The 24746-nt window shown below is 53.6% G+C and overlaps 8 protein-coding genes across 8 annotated transcripts; 3 read left to right on the forward strand and 5 right to left on the reverse strand.

Moving 5' to 3' along the window:
• Positions 1–1368: 1368 nt before the first annotated feature.
• On the reverse strand, positions 1369–1914 carry VTN31DRAFT_7431 (uncharacterized protein; the record flags this gene model as incomplete). Its single annotated transcript, XM_069408152.1, has 1 exon — positions 1369–1914. One exon carries the CDS (start codon positions 1912–1914, stop codon positions 1369–1371), a length of 546 nt encoding a protein of 181 aa, XP_069257929.1.
• Positions 1915–4369: 2455 nt separating this feature from the next.
• On the reverse strand, positions 4370–7403 carry VTN31DRAFT_7432 (uncharacterized protein; the record flags this gene model as incomplete). Its single annotated transcript, XM_069408153.1, has 2 exons — positions 4370–7285; positions 7368–7403. 2 exons carry the CDS (start codon positions 7401–7403, stop codon positions 4370–4372), a joined length of 2952 nt encoding a protein of 983 aa, XP_069257930.1.
• A 1128-nt stretch (positions 7404–8531) lies between these two features.
• On the reverse strand, positions 8532–9608 carry VTN31DRAFT_7433 (uncharacterized protein; the record flags this gene model as incomplete). The annotated part of the gene is made up of 3 exons (XM_069408154.1): positions 8532–8796; positions 8847–8979; positions 9032–9608. The coding sequence occupies 3 exons, from the start codon at positions 9606–9608 to the stop codon at positions 8532–8534; spliced, it is 975 nt and encodes a 324-aa protein (XP_069257931.1).
• A 3399-nt stretch (positions 9609–13007) lies between these two features.
• VTN31DRAFT_7434 (uncharacterized protein) lies at positions 13008–14165 on the forward strand (the record flags this gene model as incomplete). Its single annotated transcript, XM_069408155.1, has 1 exon — positions 13008–14165. The coding sequence occupies one exon, from the start codon at positions 13008–13010 to the stop codon at positions 14163–14165; it is 1158 nt and encodes a 385-aa protein (XP_069257932.1).
• Positions 14166–14277: 112 nt separating this feature from the next.
• Positions 14278–15864, reverse strand: VTN31DRAFT_7435 (uncharacterized protein; the record flags this gene model as incomplete). The annotated part of the gene is made up of 1 exon (XM_069408156.1): positions 14278–15864. One exon carries the CDS (start codon positions 15862–15864, stop codon positions 14278–14280), a length of 1587 nt encoding a protein of 528 aa, XP_069257933.1.
• A 1278-nt stretch (positions 15865–17142) lies between these two features.
• VTN31DRAFT_7436 (uncharacterized protein) lies at positions 17143–20108 on the forward strand (the record flags this gene model as incomplete). Its single annotated transcript, XM_069408157.1, has 3 exons — positions 17143–17574; positions 17642–19880; positions 19939–20108. The coding sequence occupies 3 exons, from the start codon at positions 17143–17145 to the stop codon at positions 20106–20108; spliced, it is 2841 nt and encodes a 946-aa protein (XP_069257934.1).
• An 837-nt stretch (positions 20109–20945) lies between these two features.
• On the forward strand, positions 20946–21521 carry VTN31DRAFT_7437 (uncharacterized protein; the record flags this gene model as incomplete). Its single annotated transcript, XM_069408158.1, has 1 exon — positions 20946–21521. The coding sequence occupies one exon, from the start codon at positions 20946–20948 to the stop codon at positions 21519–21521; it is 576 nt and encodes a 191-aa protein (XP_069257935.1).
• A 2005-nt stretch (positions 21522–23526) lies between these two features.
• On the reverse strand, positions 23527–24143 carry VTN31DRAFT_7438 (uncharacterized protein; the record flags this gene model as incomplete). The annotated part of the gene is made up of 2 exons (XM_069408159.1): positions 23527–23539; positions 23632–24143. 2 exons carry the CDS (start codon positions 24141–24143, stop codon positions 23527–23529), a joined length of 525 nt encoding a protein of 174 aa, XP_069257936.1.
• Between the last annotated feature and the right edge of the window lie 603 nt (positions 24144–24746).

The raw sequence follows: 24746 nt of genomic DNA on the forward strand, positions 1-24746 counted from the left end.
CACTTCGAGCGCAAAATCTCCTCAATTGTGAGTGTGACTTGACGTCGATCGAGCGGACCTTCTGGCGGCCCGCCTACGCCATCAAGTATGCTAGTGCTGTGGCTGGTATCGTGAGTACCGAGACCTGGCTCGCTTATGGACTTTGTCCAGCACTCAGCCGGTTCTTCTTCGTGCATATAGTGCCCAGGTTGCTATCTATGCGGTCTCTTGTGATCTCGATCTCCCAATGCGATCAATCAGATGATTTTGTACGAATTACGTTGTATCCTCGGTTTGACAGCTTCTGAAGCAGAACAAGAACAGGACAAAAAGGAGAAAATAACCTTCAATGGGTACATGATGCTTCCGCGTCTTCCCAAGCAATAAACCCAACTGCCCCCGCCCTAGCTCCACGCAATCGCCTATAGATCCACGATAGACACCGGATTGCGGGAGCTCCCAGCATGTTCTGAGACTAACCGTTGAAGAAGTTCATTTGCTGGTCTCCTCTGGCCGCCGGCCGTAGACCACGTAACTGCGGATGACATTCATAGTTTGTTGAAGAATGAAAGCGGAAATTCCCAAGGGATGTGTAATACATACAAGGAATGTAGCATATGAACATTGCGCTTTCTGCCGTTGGCGCGGGCTTTGCTCGCAAGAACTATGACTTCCTCTTTAGTCCAGTCCATGAACCGCGTCATCACGGCCATCGCGAGGCTCTCGAAGCCACCCGATTCGGCTTGAGCCATGTTCCAGGCGCCAACTTTCTTCTATGAACAAGTCAGCGGATGCTTGTCAAATGATTAAGGCCAAGGTTAAGAGGAAACTGACAAGATGGGGATCCTTGGGCCAGGTACCGTAAGGGACGGTGAACTTTTCTTTGTGAACGTCCACAAAGCCAGCGTCCTGAAGCCGCTTCTTCAGTTTCGGACCAGGGGAAACCTCGTCGCCTGTCTTCTTAAAGCCTCCGAGCTTAGCGAGGGGAAGGCCCGATCGCTTCGTGCTTTGATTTTTTGTACGAAGAACCCAGTACAGTATCGTAGTTTTTCTCAGCTTCTTGCGTAACTTTCCCCAAGACCTTGTCACGGACTGACCACTACAACTGCAGCAAATCGCGGCTACATTATAATTGGTTCTAGATTCACGTTTCATTTGTCTCATCTATACCTCTTGTACATACATCTTGTATCAAACATTGGCACCCTGGCCTCCCGGAGCACATCGCAACCTTCCTCCGCGAGACTGTCCCGTGCCTGGACTCAGCGTCATTCATCAGCGCCATTCTGCAGCTGAAATCCTCTTCGCACAGGACACATCGCACTATCTCCACCGGATGACGTCGGAGATGGATACTCTCGAAGTGCTTCGTGAGAGCACCCGGGGAGCTTAACTCGTGAACCCGACTAAATATCGACTTCCGCTCATCTCCGAGGCACAGGACGCAAAGTTTCGAACGTTCCTTGTTCGATTTGACAAATACTTTCGCTTTACCTCGTTGAGGAGCCTAGCCTCGTCCACGATCTCCTGCTTTTCTCCGGCGCCATGATGTTGCTTTTGCGTCGGTCGTGTCACCGCTCCCTCCACGACGCCGCAATACACTCTCACCGCATTAACCGCCGCGATGAGACGGTTAATGTCGGCTTCAACAGTCTCGCCGGGAGGTTGCAACACGGCCTCGACCAGCGCGAGATGCTGGGGGCTCAGGGCTGGTGAACCCGGCAACGTCCCAACCACCTCGCTCTCAAGATTAACCCCTCGGAACTGGTGCTCGACGTCTCGGACCGGCTGGTTTGTGAGGAACGTTTCGCGTTTCTCGCGCAGCAGCTTCCTGCGGGCCCGCTGCCACTCGTTCCGATACTTGTCCCGGGCCCGTTCGTATCTTTGACGGGCGAGCTGGTACTCATCTTTGGGACCACGCTGCAGGTCACGCATCTTCTTGTGCAGCTTCTCCTTCCGCTGCTTCAACTTCTGCAGCGTTTGCTGCCCGTCAAGATGGCTCAAATCTTTGGCGGTCAACCGAAGTGGCCGCCGGAGATCGATTGTCCTACTCAGTGAGCATGCCACGCGCGTCACCACAGAATTCTGAGATTCGTCCCCCTGCCAGATGCCTTGTAAGTCCACGTGGACATCAAACTGTAATGTTTTCCAAGCGTGCTGCTATCCCCGTGCTGCAGAATTACATTCTGCACCTGTGTCGAGACGCGGGCTGATCAAAGGGACATTTCGGTCAGCGCGAGGAGGAATTTCAGCAAGGATATGGGGCAAGCGCTTACAGCAATCATTGAGAGCCTTCGCGGCCCCATAGCGAAAGCAGTACGGGGTCACACGTGCGGCGAAGCCCGTGATTTCACCCACACGACTCATGGTATACCGTACTGCACTCGCGGAGAGGGCGGTCGAGGGATCAGGACAGACGCCATCTACTGTCCTGTCTAACTCGCAAAACAAATAGTCATCGTTTATTTCATCCCGGACTTCCAGCGATAGTTCCCTTAGCCCCTTGAATTTCTGTGCTCGAAAGATTAGCCACGCGCTTTTACCATCCTCGCACAAACAAAAAAAAAAAAAAAAAAAACAAACTAACATTGGCTTCGGTCCTAGGTACTGCTTCGTATGTACCAGACGGATGCGAAGCACGAGGCGTGGTCGCGGCTCGTTCTCACAGACCTGGAGGCTGAGCGAGAGGTCACCATATCTAAGCTGGGTTAACGCTCCCGGACGGCTGCCGGTGATGGCAAGGAGCTGGCAGAACAGGAGTTCCTGAATCCGCGACCAACCGCTGTAAAACTGCATCTCGGTTGTGGTCAGGAACACCCGCGCAAACTCCAGAAAAGTCCTCCCTATACATCACCGTCTTTCGTCGCCCATGCCAATCTAGATTCTTCTCTCGGGCGACTTCGGCAACCACCTATCGTCGATTGGTCAGAAGGTCCCTCTCAAGTTCCGTCACGTCAACAAACAGAGTCAAAGCTCCTTACCGTGTTCAGCGTATCGACAATGTCCCTTCCCAGCTGACGACCGACCTCCATCTTCAGGAGGATGAGCCAGTACCGAAGTGTTGTGCTGAGCGTCGATCTGCACTGGACTCCCCTGTAAATGCGTCCTTCTGGGCCTCGCCGCCGGTCACACAGCCAAGTGAAAAAGCCTCTAAGAACTGTTGACAGTTCGCTTGAATGCTCGAGCTCCGACAGATGGCGGAACCACTCCGTCGGGTCATACCGATTTGCCGTGCTGTACCTGTTGAAAGCAAGAACTTGAGTCCGTGCCCACTTCAGCGACAGGATGAGCCTGGTTCCCTGCTCCGTACCACTCCCAATCCCGCTTGATCCGGTCAAGCACCTGCCTGGTCCGTTCCGCGTACAGGCATCGCTGCTTCTCTTGGCTTTCCTGTCTTTCCGCCTGCGCCAGGTAAAAGGCAGGAGAGAGTTCGTCCTCCTCATCGGATGACAGGAGGGAGTCGTCGTCGGACGTTTCTCCAAAAAGGTCGTCCCGGCATTCGCTGCTGGCAAGTATGCCTGCGCTGACAGACTCCGGAAGAGCCATTGTGCAGGATAAAGACTAGAGTTGCAAGTGCGTAGCGAAACAACAAACAACGTTAACGACGACCGCAAAGGAAGCCCCCGTACAAGATCAACACTGGAGATAGAGAAAGGTGCGAGAGGGTGACGGCGTCCGACATTTGGGAGCCTTTTATACTGGATACAGGCCCATGTAGCCGGCTACTGTGCCTCATCATTATCAAGGATATGGCTGAAGCATTCGTCATGGCTCCCGGTTACTGCCCCTGCTCGTTGACCCGCAACAAAACGATGCAGTTTCGACGAGGCAGCCAGAATCTGAGGGCTCAGAACAGAGTACCAAGCAAATAGCGTGCCAACAGAAAAAAGCCCTGATAATCGATTGGTAGAGAAGCTCGAAACCCCAAGGCCAACCGCACGTGTGCCCTGAAAAAGAGACTTTTTGGCGATGCGCGCCGAAACGGGCGCGGTCCGCGACGCTGGACGTCGCTGAGGGAAGAAGCACGTGAGAGCCCCACAGGTGCGTGGCAGAAAGAAGGGCGGCCGTGGCGGAAAGCCGGGATAGCGCGATGCCAAAAACGGCGTCGAACGATGCCGTTTCTGGCAACCCGCTAGGTACATAATAACCTATCCGGCACTGAGACTTAATCTGTACTAAAACTTCATGAGTTCATGACCACGCCATGCTGGCCTACCACATATACTGTATCAGTGTTCATTTTCTTCGAGGTGCATGCCTTGACATGGATGATGACTGTGCCGGGCTGCCGGCTGACTCAATCCAATATGAATACCTAAAATACAAAGGGTATATACAAGTGATAGACAAAGAAGATAGAATTGTGGGGGGGAAAGCAGTATAAAAGCGCCTATAGCTTGAAGATGGGCACGACGCCACTCCATTCTCCGCGGGCCCGTTCCTCCCAATACCCATCCTTGCCGGTCTTCAGCTTCCAGATCACCTCTCCGTCGGCTGCGGCATTGCTGGACGGGTGGAGATCGCCCAGCTTGGCGAACCAACGGGGTTTGTAGGTAATGCCTCTTTCCTCCATTTCCCGACGCCGTTCGCGCTGCTTCTCTTCCAACCGCGCCTTGAGCTCTTCGGCCACGTCCAGGTTGCCCTCTTCGAGCGCGCGTTGGTCCGGACGGAGACGCGAGTCGGTCGGTGGCAGCCTGTTAGCTTCGATAGGCGTCACCTCGTTCAACGTCGCCGCGAACACGGGGAAGCCGTAGCGCTTGGTCGCTTGGTCCACCAGCGAACCTACCGACCAAATAGTCTTGTTGGTCACGATGCCGTGCTCGGTCAGCTGCAGCGAGTTGGTCCAAGTGCCGGAGAGACCCAGTGGCAGGAGGTGGCCGTGGATGTCAAAGGCCTTCACGGTCACCTCTTCGCTGCGTCCAGAAAACATTCCGCCGGCTTTGAATGTCGCGACGCTCTTCTGCCCCGTCGTTTCGTTGACGACTACCATCTCTCCCACTGGCTCGACATATTTTTCACCAGCGATGATGTTGCGGAGGAACGATGTGGCCACGCTCCAGCTAAAGTGGTCGCCACTGGTGTGCAGCGTCAGCCGCATCTTACCCTCGGTGACGATCTCAGCTGACTTCCCCCAGAACTTCTGGGTTGGCATGGGTGACTGCGCCAAACTCCAATCTTTGCTGTCTGCCTGATACGCCAGCTGCACCGGCCGGTGCGACACCTTTTCCGCGATCATTCGAAACCCCCGATCTTCACGGATCAGTTCGAATGTCTCTCCCAAAAGAGGGTTAAATGGCTTCCTGATTGCTCGCTCTTTAACGCGGTTCGATGATAGACCGGACAATGCAAACGCTGTTACATACACCAGCCGCTCCACCGCATCAGTCGCACTGGCAGCCTTGTCCAAAAGAGTCGAGTACTCCAAGCATTCGGCCGCACGCTGAAGTAGTGACAGCGGTTCGTTCGCCGTCACCGGCATGGATATCGTGGACAGGTCTTTACCCACATTCTTGCGGAGGAATCCGATCAGGCTTGGAGGCGGCATAACCGGTGCTGCAACAGTCGTTCGCCGCTCTACCCGGTTCAGCGGTAGCGGACTCATGGACTTTGGTTTCGAAGGGAATAGTAATGATGAGTTGTCCAGGCGTAGACCTTTTCGGGTAAAGTCGCTTGCGTTGTCGTCTTCACTGCCAATAGACAACACATCATCCTCCGCCGCCTCTGCATCTCTCCGGCCGTTGGCCTCATCATCTGAGTCGTGTTGAATAGTGAGCAGCCCGCTCGGAGCATCTTCAGCATCGAAGAATTCCTGTGAAGCATCGGATTCCATGCTGCGCCGCGACTCGGTCGCGGAAAGGGGCGGATGGCGACGGAGCTTGCTCTCTGCAATCAACGCAGAGAATTCGCTGACCACGACATCCAGATCGCGAAGCACTGCCATGAGATGTTCGTGGATATCGTCCTCGTGATCGGTGTGGCTGATGATACTACGGGGTTTCCTGTCACTCCCACCGATCGAGGCCGCATCACTGTTTGGACTGGCAGCTACCGGCGGCCCCAGTTTGTCTGGTTGAGCGCGCTGTTTGGCGCCCGCGTTGCTACTGAATTTGCGCTTCCAGAACGGGCGTCGCTGGGCGCCATCGAAGTACTCCTCACCACTGCCCGGGTGTTCCGAGGGGCTGGGCGCCGGGCTTGGTGACCGTCGTCGGTCCGGCACGGTCAGCGGGACTGAAGTCGTGCTGAAGTACTTGGGATCGGTGTCCTTGGCCAATCGCCGCACCGCGTCTCGGGTCCCAGACACCTTGCTCACCAAGTTCTCGATCTGTTCCCATTCCCGCTCCTCGGCCGGATTCGTCATATACCGTTGATTCGTCGACGGAACCTGCAGGAGCGGCGATGGAGGCACTTTATCTTCATTGCTTTGTTTAGACGCTTTCTCAAGCGCCTCTTTCCATGACTGGAAATCTTGGTCGTTATTTGCCCGAAGATGCCAGACCTCGGCACCAGAGTCAATAGAAATCTCGCGCGTCGCTGCGTTCGTAGCGACCGCAGCTAACTGTAAAGGAATCGCTCCACGTAATGCCGAGGAGTTACGATCATGGTAGTACGACAGCGTCGATGACGTAAAGTCGAGCGAGAAAAACCGCCGGGCCCAGCCTTGGTGTCGCTTACGCCGTCGTTTCTGCAGAACGCCGGTGTGGACCATCGCAGAAAGGCCGTTCGCCGACGTTGAGCTCCCGGGTCGCTTCAGTTTGGCGCCCGACAAAGCACGGCCCCGTCCCCCTTTCAGCGAATCCGTCGAGCCATTGGCCATCACGCTCAAACTCGGCGGCGCGCGGCTGCCTACGCCTCCAGCATTGGTCCCTGCCAGTGCTTGAGAGTGATGTATCTGGTTGGCGGACTTGGGTGGCATGGCTGTTGGGTAGGTCATCAAAACGAGAGTCGCTGTCTTCGACGTCGTCTTGGAGAAGGTATTATCGAACACCAAGGCATAATTTCCCCCCTCATTAGTCGGCACGTCGTACGTGCCTTGGAAGACCTTGTCGGCCTCGCATCTTCCCACCCATTGAATCGGCTTCAGGCCGATGCTTCGCAACTTCTCGATGACAGCGGAACTCTGCGGCAACTGCTCGGAGTCGGTGCTGTGGGTGTCGGACGACGCGGCGGGAGGGTTGGAGGAGCCGGAAGATGTCGTTAGCTGGCCGGGATGCTTGAACAGTCCAAAATTCAGTGACTTCTTATGGGGTTGCAGGTTCCAGGAGATGGTGTGATCGCCTTTGACGTTGATCCACCGGACAAGGTAGGACTAAGGGGTGAGTCAGGGGGGTCAGTATGCCTCTTTTGCTTGAGTTGAGAGCACAACTTCTGCAACCCGAAAACGCCCATACTTTGCTGTGAATCTCAAGCTCTTCCATTCCCGCCATGGTGGGCTGGGTTTAAATTGCGACGGGGGGTGCCCGTTTGCACTTGGGGTCGGACGAGGAGGCGACGTGGAGACGTGGGAGACGGCCAAGAGGAAAAGGGGAGGGCGGAAATCAGGCAGGGATTCAAAAAGGACACTCGGACTGAGAATTACATGACCAGGAGGAATGTCTGAGGTGGCATTCTAGCGAACAATTGATCTGAAATCGAGCCGCACGGGAATTCCGGGAGGGAGAAACCGATGTAAACGAAGCAAACACTTGTCACTCCGAACTGCTTAGTAATCAAGAATTCCAATTGGACAATTTCCGTTGCATGACTCGAATTTCTCCTCTTTTTCATCTCCTCGGAATGCCACGGCCAGCACCGGAATGGGATCCTCGTGTCAGCTTTCGGTCAATAAATACATTATTACTTAGCAATGACGTTGGCAAGGGTATCTTCCTGATCGAATGCGTGATTGAGACTAGGCCGGAATCTTTCATACGGTAGCCTAATACCTAATTATCAATCCGACATTCAACATTGGCCCAGTCGTGAGAGAAGGATAGTATACAGTCCGGAATTCTGTACGCGTCGGCGTATCGATCGATAACTGCTTGGCAATTTGCATCGATATCCCTGGATTTGGGTAGGATGTCGGTGCAGGGATTATCCAAATCTTGCTCCAATAAAGACCAACAACTAGGATATTGTGGCTTTGGTTGAGTTGACGAACATGCATGGCGTCAACTCCTCCGTACATGACATGCATTAATTGATCGACAGAACCCCTCGGCTGTGTTCTAGAAGCGAGCAAGGTATTACAAAGACCATCAGAATGCTGCTGCCTTTGGTCTGTAAATTCTGATCCCCTTGGCAAGACTCTCAAGCAGGGATGCGGTTTTGAGTAGGCAATCAAATTCCATCGACTAGCATTTGGAGCCGGACAGAAGCAGCCTGGGATTGTCTACAGAATGGTTTCGCTGGCTAGCAGAGAGCAAACGGGTTGACGTTTTATCCATGATAACAGAAGCTTTCGTCTGAGCTATTATTGCATCTAAGCTAAAGCCATGAGCAGCTTCCCAACACAATACAGTACTGTGCGATTTTTCCATCTTCCTACTCGTCATTTCGGGGCCCGCTCGCTGTCATCCTGCAAACTCATGCTTTGGCTGACCACGTGCATCGGTAGGTTTGAAGCGGAACATATGGCCACCCTCATCTCCAGGAATGGGCCGCTCTCCACGCCACTTTCCGCTGGCAACAAAGATGATGTCGTGGTTCTTGCCACCCCAAGTGGTGCAAGCGGGATTGCGCGCTGGAAATACAATGTCCTTGAGGTGTCTACCCTCCGGGCTGAACACCATCACCCGATTGGAATCGAACATGGCGATCCAGAGGTTGCCGTTTGTGCTGTCCTCGTTAGTCTCTTCTTTCCATTGAAAGAACTAGAAAGTGCATACTCGACAACCATGCCGTCTGGCTCGCCAAAGGACGTCCGTCGATCAATCAGAATGCGTTTGTTTGAGATATTGCCTGTCTCCAGGTCAAAGTCGAAGGCGTAGACCAACATGGCAACCGAATCGTGAAAATAGACTAACGCCATCAGTCATGCCGTCGTCGAAGAAGGTAGCATGTCAGAACGCACAAGTCTTGTTGTCCGGGCTCCAACCGAGACCATTGCCGCAAATGATGCCGCTATCGATCATCAAGTGCAGGCTCCCATCAGGATCATAGCGCCAGAGCCGCCCTTTGGGCTTCCCGTAGCTCTCCGGCAACTGATTGGGGCCGTAGGCCATGGCCTTTTTATCGATTTCCGCCAGCCAGAACCGGCCCTTGGCGTCCACGCCGCCGTCGTTGAAGCGAAGTTCATCTCGCTTGTCTGTGGGAATGATTTCCTTGACGATTTCCATTTTTCCGGTCTCCTCGTCGAGGAAGCATATTCCTTGGTAATATGCGGCGATATAGCTCCCGGGCTTATTCTTGCGGAAAAACTGCACCGTTACGCTGTCTTCGAGCTGTAACACCCGTGCCTCCCCGATCGGATCGCCCGTCTCGGGGTCGACTTTGAGGATGTACAACTCTGGCGGTTCGGCCAGACAGTCGACCCAGTGCAGGGTTGAGTCGCTGGCCCGATAGATGGGCCCCTCTCCCAGGACCATTGGGCCCTTGGGGCAGTAATAGAAGGGCTTGCCGCCATCGAGCACTTCGAGTCCAGCCGCCATGATGAGAGGAATGACAGGAAAATGCTCAATCGTTGTCTCCCGAGTCTGCTGAGAGCCTGGATTATACGGCTGGCTATCCGATCACCACGGGAATGCTTCCGCTCAATCTGCCGGGAAAAGTTCATTCTGTGGGTCAAGTGGCCATGAATGATGGACTTCGTATGAATCCTTCTATCCGACTACTTTCAAAGTACCTTGATTGGTTCTCTACTCCGCATTGATCTCATCAAATGTGCCATCCATCGGGTTCAGCGTTGAGACATGATAGCCAAGCGGTCAAAAGGCGGGGAGAGCCAAGAGGCTGGGCCGCTGTCCCCCGCAAGAAGTGGGGGTTCTTGAGGTTTGATAAGCTCATGCTAGCCTGAATGGGTAAACGGCACTCTCTCCGATAGACGCTGTGCCATGGTTGGTGGACAAATGCCAACTGTCCTTCGTACATTGGTACATACTGTAGTACTGCTGATAAAGTATCGCCATCGTATTCTCATCAATCCCATGGTTGTCCAGCTCTCTTTCGGACATTGGAGGCTTTGGTGCTTATCACTGGCACTTGATCGATGGTAGATTCCGAACTCCCACGTGGGATTCTTCAGAGGATCCCACAACTCGGGGATTTTGAGTTGGGATTAACCCTCCTTTTTCCAGTCTAGTACTACTCTAGTATACAGAGGGAGCTCTCCTTGAAACGATAGTACTGAGAGTACTTAAGCTTGAACGGACTCCCTTAGTCGAAGCTCAAGTCGTCTGATTTCCATCGGTACAGAACTACTACAGTACATGTACAGACACGTTTGAATCAATGTTGTCGGATACGGAGCCGTCGTCACGATGGCAGCGCACCAAACGCGCATTCAGCTCCTGGCAGGCCTTCCATAATGCCATCCAGCTGAAGAGTTCAAAGTCTCTCCTCGTCAATGAGGATCTGCTGCCATCGTCGCCCAAACGCCAGACGTGGACCGCATGGAACTTCTTCTCCTACTGGTAGGCTGAGGATTAGTGATCTCCCTAAATAAAGTGTAGGACGTTTGACTGATCATCCACCCATGATCTTAGGTGGAGCGAGTCTTGGGCCGTCGCGACCTGGAGCATAGGTTCTTCGCTGATCGCCCTGGGCGCGACGATTCGGGATGCCCTGCTGGTTGTCCTCTTTGCCAATATCTTGTCGGCCGTGGTGATTGTGTTCAACGGACGAGCGGCCGCGCGCTATCATGTCGGTTACCCAGTCCTAGCGCACGTCACGTTTGGGACTTATGCATCGTACTTCTTCGTCGTCCTGCGCGCGCTCTTGGGCATCATTTGGTGTAAGCTGCTCCAACCAGCGACTTTGCCCAAGGTCGAGAGCTCACGAATCTTTGCTCAGGCGGCGTGCAACTTTACTACGAAGGGCAGTTCATTTCGATCTGTCTGCGATGTATCTTCCCTGGGTGGACGAGGATTCCAAACAATATTCCTCCGGTAAGCATTGCATAACATAGCCGTGGTCTTGACTCCCCGGCTGAACCCTCGATAGGAACAGCAAATCACAACCCAGGGCCTGGTGGGCTTCTTGCTCGCCTTCCTCTTAACCCTTCCATTCATGCTCATCCACACCTCAAAGATCCGCCATCTGTTCAGTGTCAAGTCCATCATATTCCCCCTGGCAGGAATGGGAGTCGTCTGCTGGGCAACGACCGCCAACGGAGGCGTCTCTGCCGACAAGTTGGAAGACCAGTCGCTTCGACCTCCGACCTCGGTTTTCGCCTGGGGCATCATTTCCCAGTTCAACTCGGTGATGGGCGCAAACTCGGCTCTCTTGGTCACCGTACCAGATCTGGCGAGATACTCCAAAACCCCCAATGCACAGGTCTGGGGCCAGTTGTTGGGATTGCCCCTCGCGCAGACGGTTTGTGCTGCCTTTGGCATGATCACCACGGTGAGTAGGACTCTTCAGCTGTGTATACCTGTAATCTAAGTGCTCTCGGCAGGCCGCCGTCAAAAACATGTACGGTGAAGCGTACTGGAATCCGTACGATCTTCTGAACGGAATTCTGGACCGTTCTTACACCTCCAAGGCCCGTGCTGGGGTATTCTTTGCGTCGGCCGCGTTCGCATTCTCGACGTTGGGCACATCCATTGCTTGCAATATTGTTCCTTTTGCGGCCGATGTCACGTATCTCGCTTCGAGGTACCTCAACATCATTCGAGGACAATTCCTGTGTTTGATCATTTCATTTGCCATTGTTCCCTGGTAAGACCAGCGACCAAAACGTTCATGGAGTTGGCTAGCACTGACACCGTTCAGGAGGATTGTTGCTACCGCCAACGGTTTCCTCTCCTTCCTCAGCGGCTATTCCATCTTCCAAGGTTCGGTGGTCGGCATCATGATCGTGGACTACTTTCTGCTTCGTCGCGGCAATCTCCATTTCCGCGACATGTATACCACATCCCGCGACGGACGCTACCACTACTTCTATGGAGTCAACATCTGCAGCATCATCGCGTTCATCGTCGGCTTTGCGCTGCCGATGCCCGGGTTCGTCGGCATCTTCGGCACCACGACCGTCAGCGATGAAGCAACGCATATGTTCTACCTCGGTTGGGTGCTCAGTTTCGCGGCTGGGGCCGTGTCATACTGGGTGATGAGAAAGTTCACGGCACGCAGTGAGTTACGAGAGTACCGTTATCTCAAATTCGAACAACTAGCCCCACAGTTGATTGACACAGGAGACGCGCATGACTGTCTTATCGTTGATGGGGAAGTCATCATCGGTTCTCCAGTGCAGCACGATGCCAGTAATAGTATCGGCAGTGCGGACAACGGTATTGAGCCCAAGGATGGGCCGGGGGGCAACTTACAAGGAATCTGTTTGATGTCGTACCATGTTCTCTGTTCTTGACGTGTTTCTTCTTAATAACTTGATACTGTGCGAGTAAACTGAAGCACTAGTTAGTAGGGGTGCTGACTCGCAATGCGTAATCAGTACTGAATCCGTTCCATGGACCCAAAACCATGCATTCATCGGACGCATTCTGATGTCCCAACTCAATGATGGTCAGGTTCATGGTGCGATCGTGCAAGAGAAAAGAAGGGATGCCGTAGTAGCTTGACGATGCGATGTTGAAGGACGAAGGTCCATATTGTGTGAGGCCCTCAGCCCTACCTCAGGACAAGCACGGCGCATCAAGGAGCTAAGCTAAACTTGGTAGGCTAGTCTAAGTTCAGTCTAGGGCTAACAAGCCCTATCGAAACAAACATAACAAACATTTCCTAGGTTATTTTCCATCTTGGAAGCTGAGATCTTACCAGGCACCAACATTCCCTTCGACATACAAATTAGTAGGGAGATAGTACTATAAATCAAGTTTCTGTTGATATGACACAGAGTCCGTGATCTCTTTGCAAGAGCAATTGCGTTTTAAATGTCCTTTCTGTGTGGTCGATGCGCCACTCCTCTGCCTCTGACTCCCGGCAGCAGGATCTTCGTGACAAGGGGATTCGCCTGGACGACGGGCAACAAGCTTGATGCATTGGGGCGAGATGCGATAGTCCAATATCATCCGCAGTACCGAACAGTACCTCGCCGGTATGCGTCTAAATCATCGCAACCGAGACAACAACCCACATCTCAAGCGCGTCGAAAATCCTCCTCGACGACGACTGCCCTCTCCGCGGACGTGAACCCGCCGGCAAGCACACGCCCCGATGAGCTCGATTTGCCGGCCGCCGTCGATCCAACTGCACCACTCAAGGACAAACTCAACCGCTACATCGCCCTTGGCAAGGCATACCTGACCTTCTACAAGACCGGGATGAAAAATGTCTACCTCAACTACCGAGCGTCGATCCCACTCCGCCGCTCGCTCGGCCTACCCATATACCTTCCATCATCGCCTCCACCGCGCGCCACTGCTGCAGGTGGAAAGCCGTTTCAGACGGTCGTTGATTCGTTGAACCTCAGCCGCGCAGACTTCCAGCTGGTTCGCCGCGCCGCGTACGATGTCCGGCGCACGATCCCCTTTGCGCTCGTCCTCCTCATCTGCGCTGAATTCACGCCCCTCACGGTGCTGGCGCTGGGGGACGCCGTCACCCCGTACACATGCCGCGTGCCGCAGCAAATCGACAAAACCCGCCTGAAGCGTGCGCAGCTCAAGCGTGACGCGTTCGCCGCCGTCCAAACTAGACTTCGCTTGCCCAGCATCATCAAGCCCGGCTCGGAAGAGGAGCTGAGCTGGCTGGCTGAGAAGTTTGGTTCGAAGGACTTTGTGGAGACGGCATCGGCGGAGGAGGTTTTGCTCGGGTGTGCCGTGTTCGGGCTCACCAAGAGCATTTTCCGTCCGGCTTTCCTCGTTCCGTGGGTATATCGGCCGCGACTTCGTCACTGGGTGGAGTATCTTGCGCTGGACGATCAACTGATTGTCCGCGGTGGGGGCGTGGATGCGTTGACACCGGAAGAAGTCCGTATTGCGGTCGACGAGCGAGGGGGTGTAGGTGTCGGCGTTGGGCATGCGCCTGACGCTGTGGAAAAGGAACGGAAATGGTTGGAGCAGTGGCTGCAAAGGCGGAATGTGGCTGGATGAACAACAATCATAGACGCCCAATGACCATAGATTGGAGTCAGTGGAATTCGAGGCTATGTACAGTATATCATTGGACATGCATTTCGGGCTGGTGTATTATTATTGTACAGTTCTATAATGAAGAAACTCCATTCCCCGCCTCCTTCAACTTTCGATACCACCAAATCCGATCTCTGAGGTTCTCAAATTCATTAAAATTGGCCTGAAGCACCGAGCCAAGGACACTGTCATCCTTCGCCAACAACCCGTCATTCCGGTCCCATGCATCCACCGCCCCGCGGAGCTGCGAATGCGCCTCCGCGAACGCCTTCTGCAACTCCGGCGTGCGGGCACAAGACAGCCCGACATCCTGGAGCGGGCTGACCGGATCCTGGATGCAGAGATGCTGGGCAGCCGGCTGGTTTTTCCGATGACTGGCGTGCAGCTTGAAGCGGAGCAGGGCGCGTTGGCCGCGCAGATGCTTCCGTTCGCGGCCGTTGTCGCTTTCGATCGCTTCGAGGGCGGCTCGCCGGAGACTGGCGAAGGTGAAGTAGCCGGCGGGTTCGGCGGAGATGCCGGTGGTGGTCAGTGAGATCTTGTTGCCGTAGGTGTCGAGAAGGGTAAGGAGTAGCTCGGCGAGGTTATGTTGTCGTGGTTGTTCCTGCGCGTGGAGTTTGAGGAAAGAGATGACGAGGAGGGCTAAACCGTAAGGGCTGATAGAGGAGTTTTCGCTGCCGAAGAGTCCCTTGGATTCCAAAATCATCCGTAGAGTTGTGTAGAGGGGAGGGAGTTCTGGAAATTGCATGCGACATGACTTGATGTATTCCATGCTCTCGAGGAATTTCCTGCGGCTGGTGATTACGACCGGTAAGCCGGATCTGTGGGCTGTTTTCATCAGGAGGTGCTTCTCGTTGATAACGTGGACATTTTCGAAGAGTGTGCTTCGCTCCAGCGCCGACTTCACCACAGAGATTGTCTGCTCGTCGACCTCTCCTGTTCGTGAGCGGCTGATTGGAAGGAGAATATCCACTGTTGAATGCCCCAAGGCCAAATTTGTCACCCTCGAGCCGATGAGCTGGGGCTGTTCGGGTGATATGCTCTGGAAAACTGCAATGATGCTCTGCAATATCAACCTTGTCACGGTAACCTCCCTCGGCGTCGGCGCCATGTATCGCTGCAGAGACTCAATCTCTGCATTCAGCTGTGTCATGCCATTGTCTTTGTCGGCGTTGCCATTGAGTAGCGATAGCCATGGTTTCTGCGCAGGTCTGTTCGCGCCCACAGCCCATGAGAGACGGGATTGGGCCGATGTCGAGTCGTCTGCTTTGGTCGGATGGCGTTCTGCTTCGATCTTGACCTTGGCAATCTTCTTCTGTGTTCTGCTTTTATTGGATCCGTCATCCGGTGATCCAGACGCAGATTTGTCGGCGCTTAGTGTCTCCTCGCGTGTCAACCGACGTGGGTCTTCAATTTTCGGACGATCACGGCCTTTCGAAAGCAGCTTCGACCGATTGAACTGTCGATGTCTCTCCAGGGTTTTTTGAAGACTGTTGCGATAGATCAGCACCGGCTGCCTCTTGCCCAATGGCGCTGTCACTTGATAATTCCTGATTCGGCTCGGATTGAGGGCTCCAATCCTCAATGGCCGAGCGCTCGGAGAAACTCGGTAGTCAACGAAAGAACGACATCTCGCGGGGACGACTCTGCACGTGGCCTGCATGTGCAATTGGTCGTCATATAGTTTAGGTAAGGAAATCTTTCAGTGCAGGCAGTTTTCGAAATGCGTGTTTGCGCAGGCCCAAGGACCTTGCTGACTTGCAGCCAATCAACATCTCCCAGTATCCTGTCGCACGTGATCAGATCTTGATAAGGGCTCTTTGATCACGTGGAGATAATCATGCATTCATCGATCACTGTGAAGTGTGAACCAGTAGTTAGTTAGTGAATCCCTCGACAATGGCATGTGAAGATGCATGATAAGGGTTTCTTGAATCACATGACTTCAAGAATGATCTGTTAATCACGTGAATCATTGGGCACGGAGTCGCTCGCTTTCTCTTGCTCCCTGAATTGGTACGGCCGAACTGAGTTGATTTCTAGCATCTTCTTGAGTTTGAATTTGGTCTTAGCTACACAGGTCATGACGTGACAGTCTCATTTCACTAAGGCCTAGCGGGAAATTTTTCTCTGGGCAACGCGCATTGTCATAGCATTGTCAATGGCGGATTCCAGTCCCGACCAACTCCGGTCAACCGTGCCGATTCTGCATGTCATCTGCGCTCAAATCAATTCTTGCTGCGACGACATGGCTTCTCGGACGGAGATCGGAACCAATCGAAGTTGTTCGGGTTGGGTTCTTTTGACGGAATCACTGAGAAACAGGGGTGAGGATGCTGCAGCCACGTTGCGCCCCTTTTGAGCATTTGTCTGGACAGCCCTGAATGAGAGAATAAAAAGCCATATGCACACTCATGCATGATGAGTTCAATTGTTCATCAAATCAACCGGATAAATTAGCAGACAACCTGTATATTCCCGTGGTTACTGCTCCGTGCCATTGTAAGCTTACTTGAACGTAGGTAGTACTGTAGTTTAGGGCGGACTGACGGACCAGGATCTGTCTGTCGTCCATGTTGTTCCCGCCTCGGACGGAGAGCGGCACGCAAGCCCATGTTTCGCCCAGACACCAACAGATTAGACCTCTTAAGAACATTCTCGTACCTGCGGCAGCCCATCAATTCGATCACATCCATTCATGGCGACCAGAACACCATAGCAACCTTCTTTCAACCCTGCCCTCACCGTTCCGAACCTCCATCCCGCCAACCCCGCTCAACATCATTCCTGTGCCCTCTGGCACCGCGAACAGCTCCAATTCACAGCAAAACGCACCGCAGATCTCAACAAATGTACTGATCTGGAGCAGACGCGCTGGTGCTCCTAATCGCGATCCTATCTGCACGGAAAATCCGTTCCATCTACTCCTCCCCGCGTCCAGATGGCGTTCGAACAAGGAACTCCAGATCGAGTCCCCCCAAACCAGCCGGAACCCGTCCTTGTCGGGCCCGGTTTGTCCACTCTGGGCGAGGGCGCATACGTGAAGTCGGCGTCGGCGACTCCAATGACGGTGCCAGATGAGAAGCCGGCCAACCCGGTTGAGGCGTCCTACTTCTCGAGCGTGCCGGGAACGGCCAGTACAACCAAAGATGCCTATGTAAAATCGCCCATCAGCCCGGCAGAGGCCGCCTCGGGTGCCGCTTCGGGCCCGGAGCTCCTTCGTCGCCTGAGTCTGGTGGGAGCCACCAGCCCGGACTCTCCGGTGGTGACGGATCCTCGCGCCGCTCATCCCGGATTGCACTTGTCCGGGCGCATTATCAGTGCCGCGTTCTGCATTCCCTATAGACTGAGCTTTTCTCCTGAATCGGACTGGGTATGGGAAATCTCAAGTGTAATCTTGACAGCAACGGAGGAGTTAGCTAATTTGTTGCCTATTACAGGAGCTGAGACACCGGCCAGGGTCGTCGGCGATGTTCGATTCATTTGTCCAGTTAGCGTCCCAAAAGTCGCCCTGGAAGCACATACTTGTTGGTTGGACCGGCGAGATTGAGCCCGTGCTCCCCGGCCGAACGCCTCCGCTCTCCGTCGGAACGAATGAGAAATCCCCCAGTGTCACGCCATCGCTGGAGGCGGGGTCGATCAACAAGGCTGCCGCGCCTGTTCCGGTTGATGCGACACAGAAACAGCCCGTCCATCCGCTGGTGGAGGGTATCCGCATCACAAAGGATGATAGACAGCGACTGGAGGACCGCCTGCAAGACAGCAAATATGGCAAGATCCTTCCAGTCTGGGCGTCGAGCGAGAGCGACGAGCCCAGTGATGACGAATTGTTGTTGAAAGACCAGTCGCGTTGGAGACGGTTTGCCGAACGGGAGCTCTATCCTCTTCTGCACTACAAGCACAATGGTCCATCCGACGGTCGCTCGGAGCGCAAGTGGTGGGCAGACTACCTGCGGCTGAATCGGCTCTTCGCCGATCGGATTCTGGAGATATATCAACCCGGCGACATTATCTGGGTCCATGACTACCACTTGTTCCTTCTTCCGAATCTGCTGCGCCAGCGCTTGCCAAACATCTACATTGGTTTCTTCCTGCACTCGCCTTTCCCTAGCAGCGAATATGTCCGCTGTCTTCCGAAGCGCAAGGAAATTCTTACAGGTGTCCTGGGTGCCAATATGATCGGCTTTCAGACATATTCGTACTCGCGGCATTTCTCATCCTGTTGCACGCGGGTGCTAGGTTTCGATTCCAATTCCGCGGGCGTAGACGCCTACGGAGCGCATGTCGCAGTGGACGTGTTTCCAACAGGAATCGACGTCAACAATGTCTTGCAAGCTGCATACGGTTCGCCAGACATTGAAAAGGTCGTTGAAGCCATCAAGAAGTTGTACGCTGGCAAGAAAATCATTGTTGGGAGAGATCGACTGGACAGCGTACGTGGCGTGGCGCAGAAACTCCAGGCGTTTGAAGTTTTTCTCGATCGGTACCCTCAATGGCGTGACAAGGTCGTCCTGATCCAGGTCACCAGCCCGACAAGCGTGGAGGAGCAGAAAGAGGACCCGGATAATAAGATCGGCAGTCAGGTGTCCAATCTGGTGTCGACAATCAACGGCCGCTTTGGCTCGCTGAGCTTCTCGCCCGTTCAGTACTATCCTCAATACATTTCCCAGCAAGAGTACTTTGGTCTCTTGCGGGTTGCTGACGTGGCCCTGATCACTAGCGTCCGCGACGGGATGAACACGACGAGTCTGGAGTATGTGTTGTGCCAGCAAAAGAGTCACGGTCCGCTCATCCTGTCTGAATTCTCTGGGACTGCTGCGATGCTACCAGCCGCAATCACCATCAACCCATGGGATCTGTCTGGCGTAGCGGCGGCCATTGACCGGGCGCTGAGCATGAGCGAGGAAGAAAAGGCGGAGATGCATCAGAAACTGTACAAGCATGTCACATCCAACACAGTCACTACGTGGACTCAGCAGTACCTGAACCGCCTACTCACCAATCTGTCCTCGTTTGACCAGTCGATTGCGACGCCAACTCTGGACAGGACGCTGTTGTTGAAGCAATACCGCAAGGCGAAGAGGCGGCTGTTCATGTTCGACTACGACGGCACGCTGACGCCCATCGTCAAAGACCCGCAAGCAGCCATTCCGTCCGACCGCGTCATTCGCACGATCAAGACTCTGGCAGCCGATCCGAAGAATTCCGTGTGGATCATCAGCGGGCGCGACCAAGCCTTCCTGGACGAATGGATGGGCCATATCCCGGAACTGGGCCTCAGCGCCGAGCATGGGTGCTTCATTCGGAAACCGCGCAGCGACGACTGGGAGAACCTCGCCGCGCGGACGGACATGTCCTGGCAAAAGGATGTGATGGACATTTTCCAGCATTTCACCGAACGCACGCAGGGCTCGTTCATCGAGCGCAAGCGCGTAGCGTTGACTTGGCACTACCGCCGGGCGGACCCGGAGTACGGCGCCTTCCAAGCCAAGGAATGCCGCAAGCAGCTCGAGGAAACGGTCATGAAGCGGTACGACGTGGAGGTGATGTCCGGCAAGGCCAATCTCGAGGTGCGGCCGACGTTTGTCAACAAGGGCAATATCGCGAGTCGGTTAGTCAAGGAGTTTGCCGAGCCGCCGGACTTTGTTCTGTGCCTGGGTGATGATTTTACCGATGAAGGTAGGCCCCTCTGTTCTCCAAGCACCCTTATGTGAATTTCGCTGATGAAACATGACAGACATGTTCCGTGCCCTGCGCCAATCTTCGCTGCCACCACAGCACGTCTTCTCCGTGACAGTGGGTGCGAGCTCGAAACAGACCCTGGCCAGCTGGCATCTACTTGAGCCAGCCGATGTGATTGCCACGATCACGGCGTTGAACAACAGCTCGACGAGCCTGGACTATTAAACTTTTTTTTTTTTCGTAGCATGATAGAACATGGCTTTAATGTTGATTTTATAGAGTCTACTTGTTATGTTAGTAGTCGAGCAGTTTGCATTAAGACAGTGACTAGAATAGATGTTAGATGATTGACTTTGCTCTTCTTCGTGATATATACAATGACTCCGAGTAGATGACTTCGTTGGAAGCTTTGACACAAGTCGCGGAGTCTTTTCAGCAGAATGTCAAGCCAGTGCCCCTCTCCATCGCTAGTAGGGCTGCTGCGGCTAGACTTAAGCCTGCTGGAAAAGGTTGGGAATCTTGGGGCTTCGAGTTGGGCCAGATTGTGTCGCCACACTTTTTCTCCATTAGCCTACTCGTGGATCGCCGAGGATATGCAGTCGCAGAACTTCGACATCTGCTGTCATCTGCTGCTCCCGCTGGATGGGTGCTGGCAGCGCACTGTCGGGCAATACTATACTATGAGTGAACTTCTACGGCCTCCGTAGTTACGGAATCGTACGAGCAGGTATTTTGGTCACAGCTTGAGGTTAATTCTCTAATATGATTGGAGTGTGGAGGGTAAACTCAGATCCATATTCGTAATATTAGGTACGGAGTACTATCGTAGGACTGATACCCACACTGAATGTACGAATGTACGAGTACGCGGCGAACTCATTTCAGCAATCAAGAGTTTGCTGAAGCGCAATCTGCCCAGGAAGATTCCTGGCACTTGATGCTGTGTGTGTTACCAACTTACCACCAGGGGAGGGTAGGCACTCTTTCTCACGGCTGATACTCCCCAGCCAGCAAACTGAACTGCCCTCCCGCGGCTGCAGCAACCAACTTCTTTCCATTGACATGTTCGTTCTGCAGCCGAGTCGGCAGTTCGACCTGAAATCCTGTATGACCAGCCCGGTGCTGGGCATTCAAGCCCCAGCTATAGGCCTTTCCGTCCTCCGTGATGGCAATGGAATGATCGGTGCCAGCCGTAGCATGGACAACCTTGCCATTGATTCCCCGGATCACCGTGGACTCTTTCAAGATCAATGGCTTTTCGTGAGCGTCGTGGATGATACTGGAAGGCGGAATATCCTTCAAAGGAATGCCCAGGGCCTTCTTATCGATCCTGCCCCATGCCAGGCACTCGCCTTGCTCCGTCACCGCAAGGCTGTGATCTCTTCCACCCAAGATCGAAGCCAACCGAGCACGGTCTCGGAAAGCTCGGACTTCAGTTGGGTAAAGCACGACGGCGTCCTGCTGGCCGGCACCCGTGATAAGAGCGGTCTGGCCGTAGTCGTTTGCCCCCCAGGCATACACTTTGCCATTCCTTTTGACGGCGAAGGAGTGGTATTGCCCGGCTCCGATATCCACTATATCCTCTGGGAGAGCGCATTGGCCGGGCACAAGACCCGGTCGGCCGGTTCAAGCGTCTGAGCAGCCTTCTGCTCAACTGGCTTCGATCGCCACAGCCCCAGGTGAAAACCGACCCGGTTGAGGTCAGTGCTAGAACATGCTGCGCCCCTGCAGCAAGTTTGATCACTTTCTCAAGATTTGGCATCAGAATCGGCGTCCTTTGCGATTTCGTCTCTGCGGAGAAACCAGGGATTTTGTCATTCTTACTGTCCTGGTCTATTGGTGAGCAAGACCGGACATGCCACGGACGGATATCGATGCTCTTACTAGGAATGTTCCCCAGCCATAGACCAGCCCTTGATTCGTAAGGGCGAACGTCGCGCTCTCAGTTGCGACCAACTGCGTGAAAACGGTTCCATCCGGGAAACAAGCCGAGGGTACCGGCATTGGTGTACCTTCGTTGAGAAGTCCAAGTTCCGCAGTGTCGCTCTCTTCCATGCTGCTCTGCGACTTCTTCGATTTGGAGGCGACACTGGTATCTCTGCCCAAGGCACCCTCATCATTAATGCCCCATGTTATGATTCGATTATCATGTGTCAACGCCGCCGAGTGGGATATCCCAGCCACGATATGGACCACACCAACGGTTTCTGCGGGGAGCTTGGGGTTGAGAATTGGCTCCTGGATCGTGACTTTGTTGGTCGCTTTTCCAAGACCTAGCTCGCCCCAGAGATTTTTCCCAAACACATATACGTCCAGCCGCTTTGTTGGAGCATGAGTCAGGATTGGCGGTGTTCCTGGTCGTTCCTATCCATTAGACTTGAGGCATGATCTGTTGTCTGGTGGCGTTGTTCTTCGCACCTTTTCGTTGTGTACCTCTTTTTCCAGTCTCAGTTCCCTCAGACGGAGGAGCTTTTCTTTTCCTGCCGCGGGAAGACGTTTGAGAACCGGATACCCCGCCTGCTTCCTGTGAGGAGCTAGCATTCTTGCTTTTCGCTGATTGACGTTTCGGAGGCATTGTTCACTTGTAATATTGTTCCTTCAACTCTCTTTCCGGTGATCGAGGAGGATCTTGTCATTGAGCTCCGTGCCATGTGGAAAGCATCAAGGTTATGCATGTTATACACCTCATGAACACGCCCACGACGATCTTTGAAGCTTTCAACATCATGGGGCTGAAACGTTTCCATGTTTTGGCCCAGGAAGAGAGAGAACCGGGAATCAGATCAACGGAGACAAAGTCAAACAGTAGTTGTTCTGCTGCCTGCTTGGTGATTCTCATACCCCCGGAAAAATCGAGAGGCGGGATTCAAAGAATGAGTCTATTCGAAAATACAATGGCGAGTACTGTTGCGTGGTGGATGTAGTATACTTGCTATGTATGCTCAATGCATTCAGTGCAGGGGCCATGAACGCGAACCGAGTGATCCTACCAGCAGGTGGGCTTAAAACAGATGTCCCAACGCATGGCAAAGGTCGCCTCTGCGACTCGAGGACTGATCGATCGGCTTCCGAGTCTACGCTCGTACACACTGCCCCCTTGATCAATGGATCAGCCAACAACACGATCATTGTCAATCAAGTACCCCGCGATAATCTGATCGCTGATTCAACGCCCATGGATGAGGTCTTAAATGACTGATCTACTAGTATGTCCTCGTCGCATCACTTCACAGGCCAAGGCAGCGAGGATTCCGCACGGATGCTCCCAAGCGGAATGTAAATTCGTCCGTCGTTGGCACAGGGAGGGTGACCGTGGTGTGCACGGAACTCGCAGTCGACAATTTCAACTCGAGTGATTCTCGGGTTTCCGAAAGCGGGGAAAAAGAAAAAAAAAAAGGTGTCAAAGGAGAATGCGTTGTGGATGAATCAGGTACTCCGTAGACAATGGAAAGAGAAAGCAATCCATGTTTCAAACACAAAACCCAATTGCAAACCCTAATCAACCTTCGCTTTTTATATAACAAACGCCAATGCGAAAGGAAAGAGGATCATTTCGAAAATAACACATGAGCTGAAAAAAAAAATAAAGGCCGATCATGTCATCGAGTCATGGAAAAAGATATCCGTCGTTTCACATCTGTCGTTAATTGTAGGGTCTACTACGAAAAAAAAAAAGCCCTAAATAAGAACTTGGAGTCACCTCATACTGAACCGAGAGAGAAAAATCTCAACGAACTGCAATACTCACCCAGACGAGCCTCCATAGGACGCAGGTCCATTGGAGTTTGAGCTCGACGCGACCCCATGGTCATTTCCGTTCTGATTTCCTTCGTAGTAATAATCATGATCATCGTAGTACTCCGCCGCAGAGCTCCGGCTGTGGCCATTCATTCCGGTAATATTGCCCGGGTCCATTGGCCCTCTCTGCCGTTTCTCTCCGCTTCGAACACTAGACGGATGATGCGACATGTATCCAGGGGACATGGCACCGTCTCGCAACTGCGAGCCGCGTCGACTGCCTCCCGCAAAGACGCTAGGAGGAGCAGTCCCCGCAACGCTCTCCGCGTAGATCAAGCGATGCATCCGCTGTCGAACCTCACGCATGTACAGCAATTGCTCGTGCGATGGAGGCCGGACGCCCTGGGCTTTGTTGATCTCTTGTGCGCCGAGGTAGCCTCGGAATGCGACGATCATGGTCACGGCCAGTACGGCGCCCGCCAGGGCGATGGCGATGATGGCGTGGACAGAGAGCTGGGCCATGGTGATGATGATTTTGATGATCGAATTGGATTGTTCTGTGGGAGGACGCGCGATGCGATTCCGATCAATCCGACGACGACAATGTCGACACCCAGTGTCAGGCCGTTGTGTTCATCGTGTGATCCGGGATTCTATGGCTTCATCACACCGTCCGCTCCCAGAGCTACGACGGCAGTAAGGTATTCATTATTCTCTTCTTTGGGGTGTTTATGGATTTAACTCGGTCGGAATCATCCCACGCGATCGAATGGATCGATGCCAGCGAGAGAAGAATCGCCCAGAGGAATTCTACGACGGAATATCACAAGAGGAATGAAAGAAAAAAAAAAAAAATGAGGCGCAGCCGTCCGCGAGGCCGACGAAGAAGAGATCGGGTTCTACAGACAAGCGGCCCAAGTCCCGGTTTCCGGAAAAAGGGAAACGGACAATCCGAGGATGAAAAAGAAAAAGTTTTTACCTCGATGGTGTGTCAGTTGGGTTTGGGTGATGGGAATATTTCTTGTGATCGCATTCGTTTTTGCCTTTGTTAGTATGTAGGTGATGTGAGTTGTCTCATGCAGTTCTCAAAGTGGAACGTTCCGGAAGGTCTAGGTCTCAGGCTCA

Source organism: Thermomyces dupontii (assembly GCF_041956625.1).
Source record: "Thermomyces dupontii strain NRRL 2155 unplaced genomic scaffold VTN31scaffold_9, whole genome shotgun sequence".
Lineage (NCBI taxonomy): Eukaryota > Fungi > Ascomycota > Eurotiomycetes > Eurotiales > Trichocomaceae > Thermomyces > Thermomyces dupontii.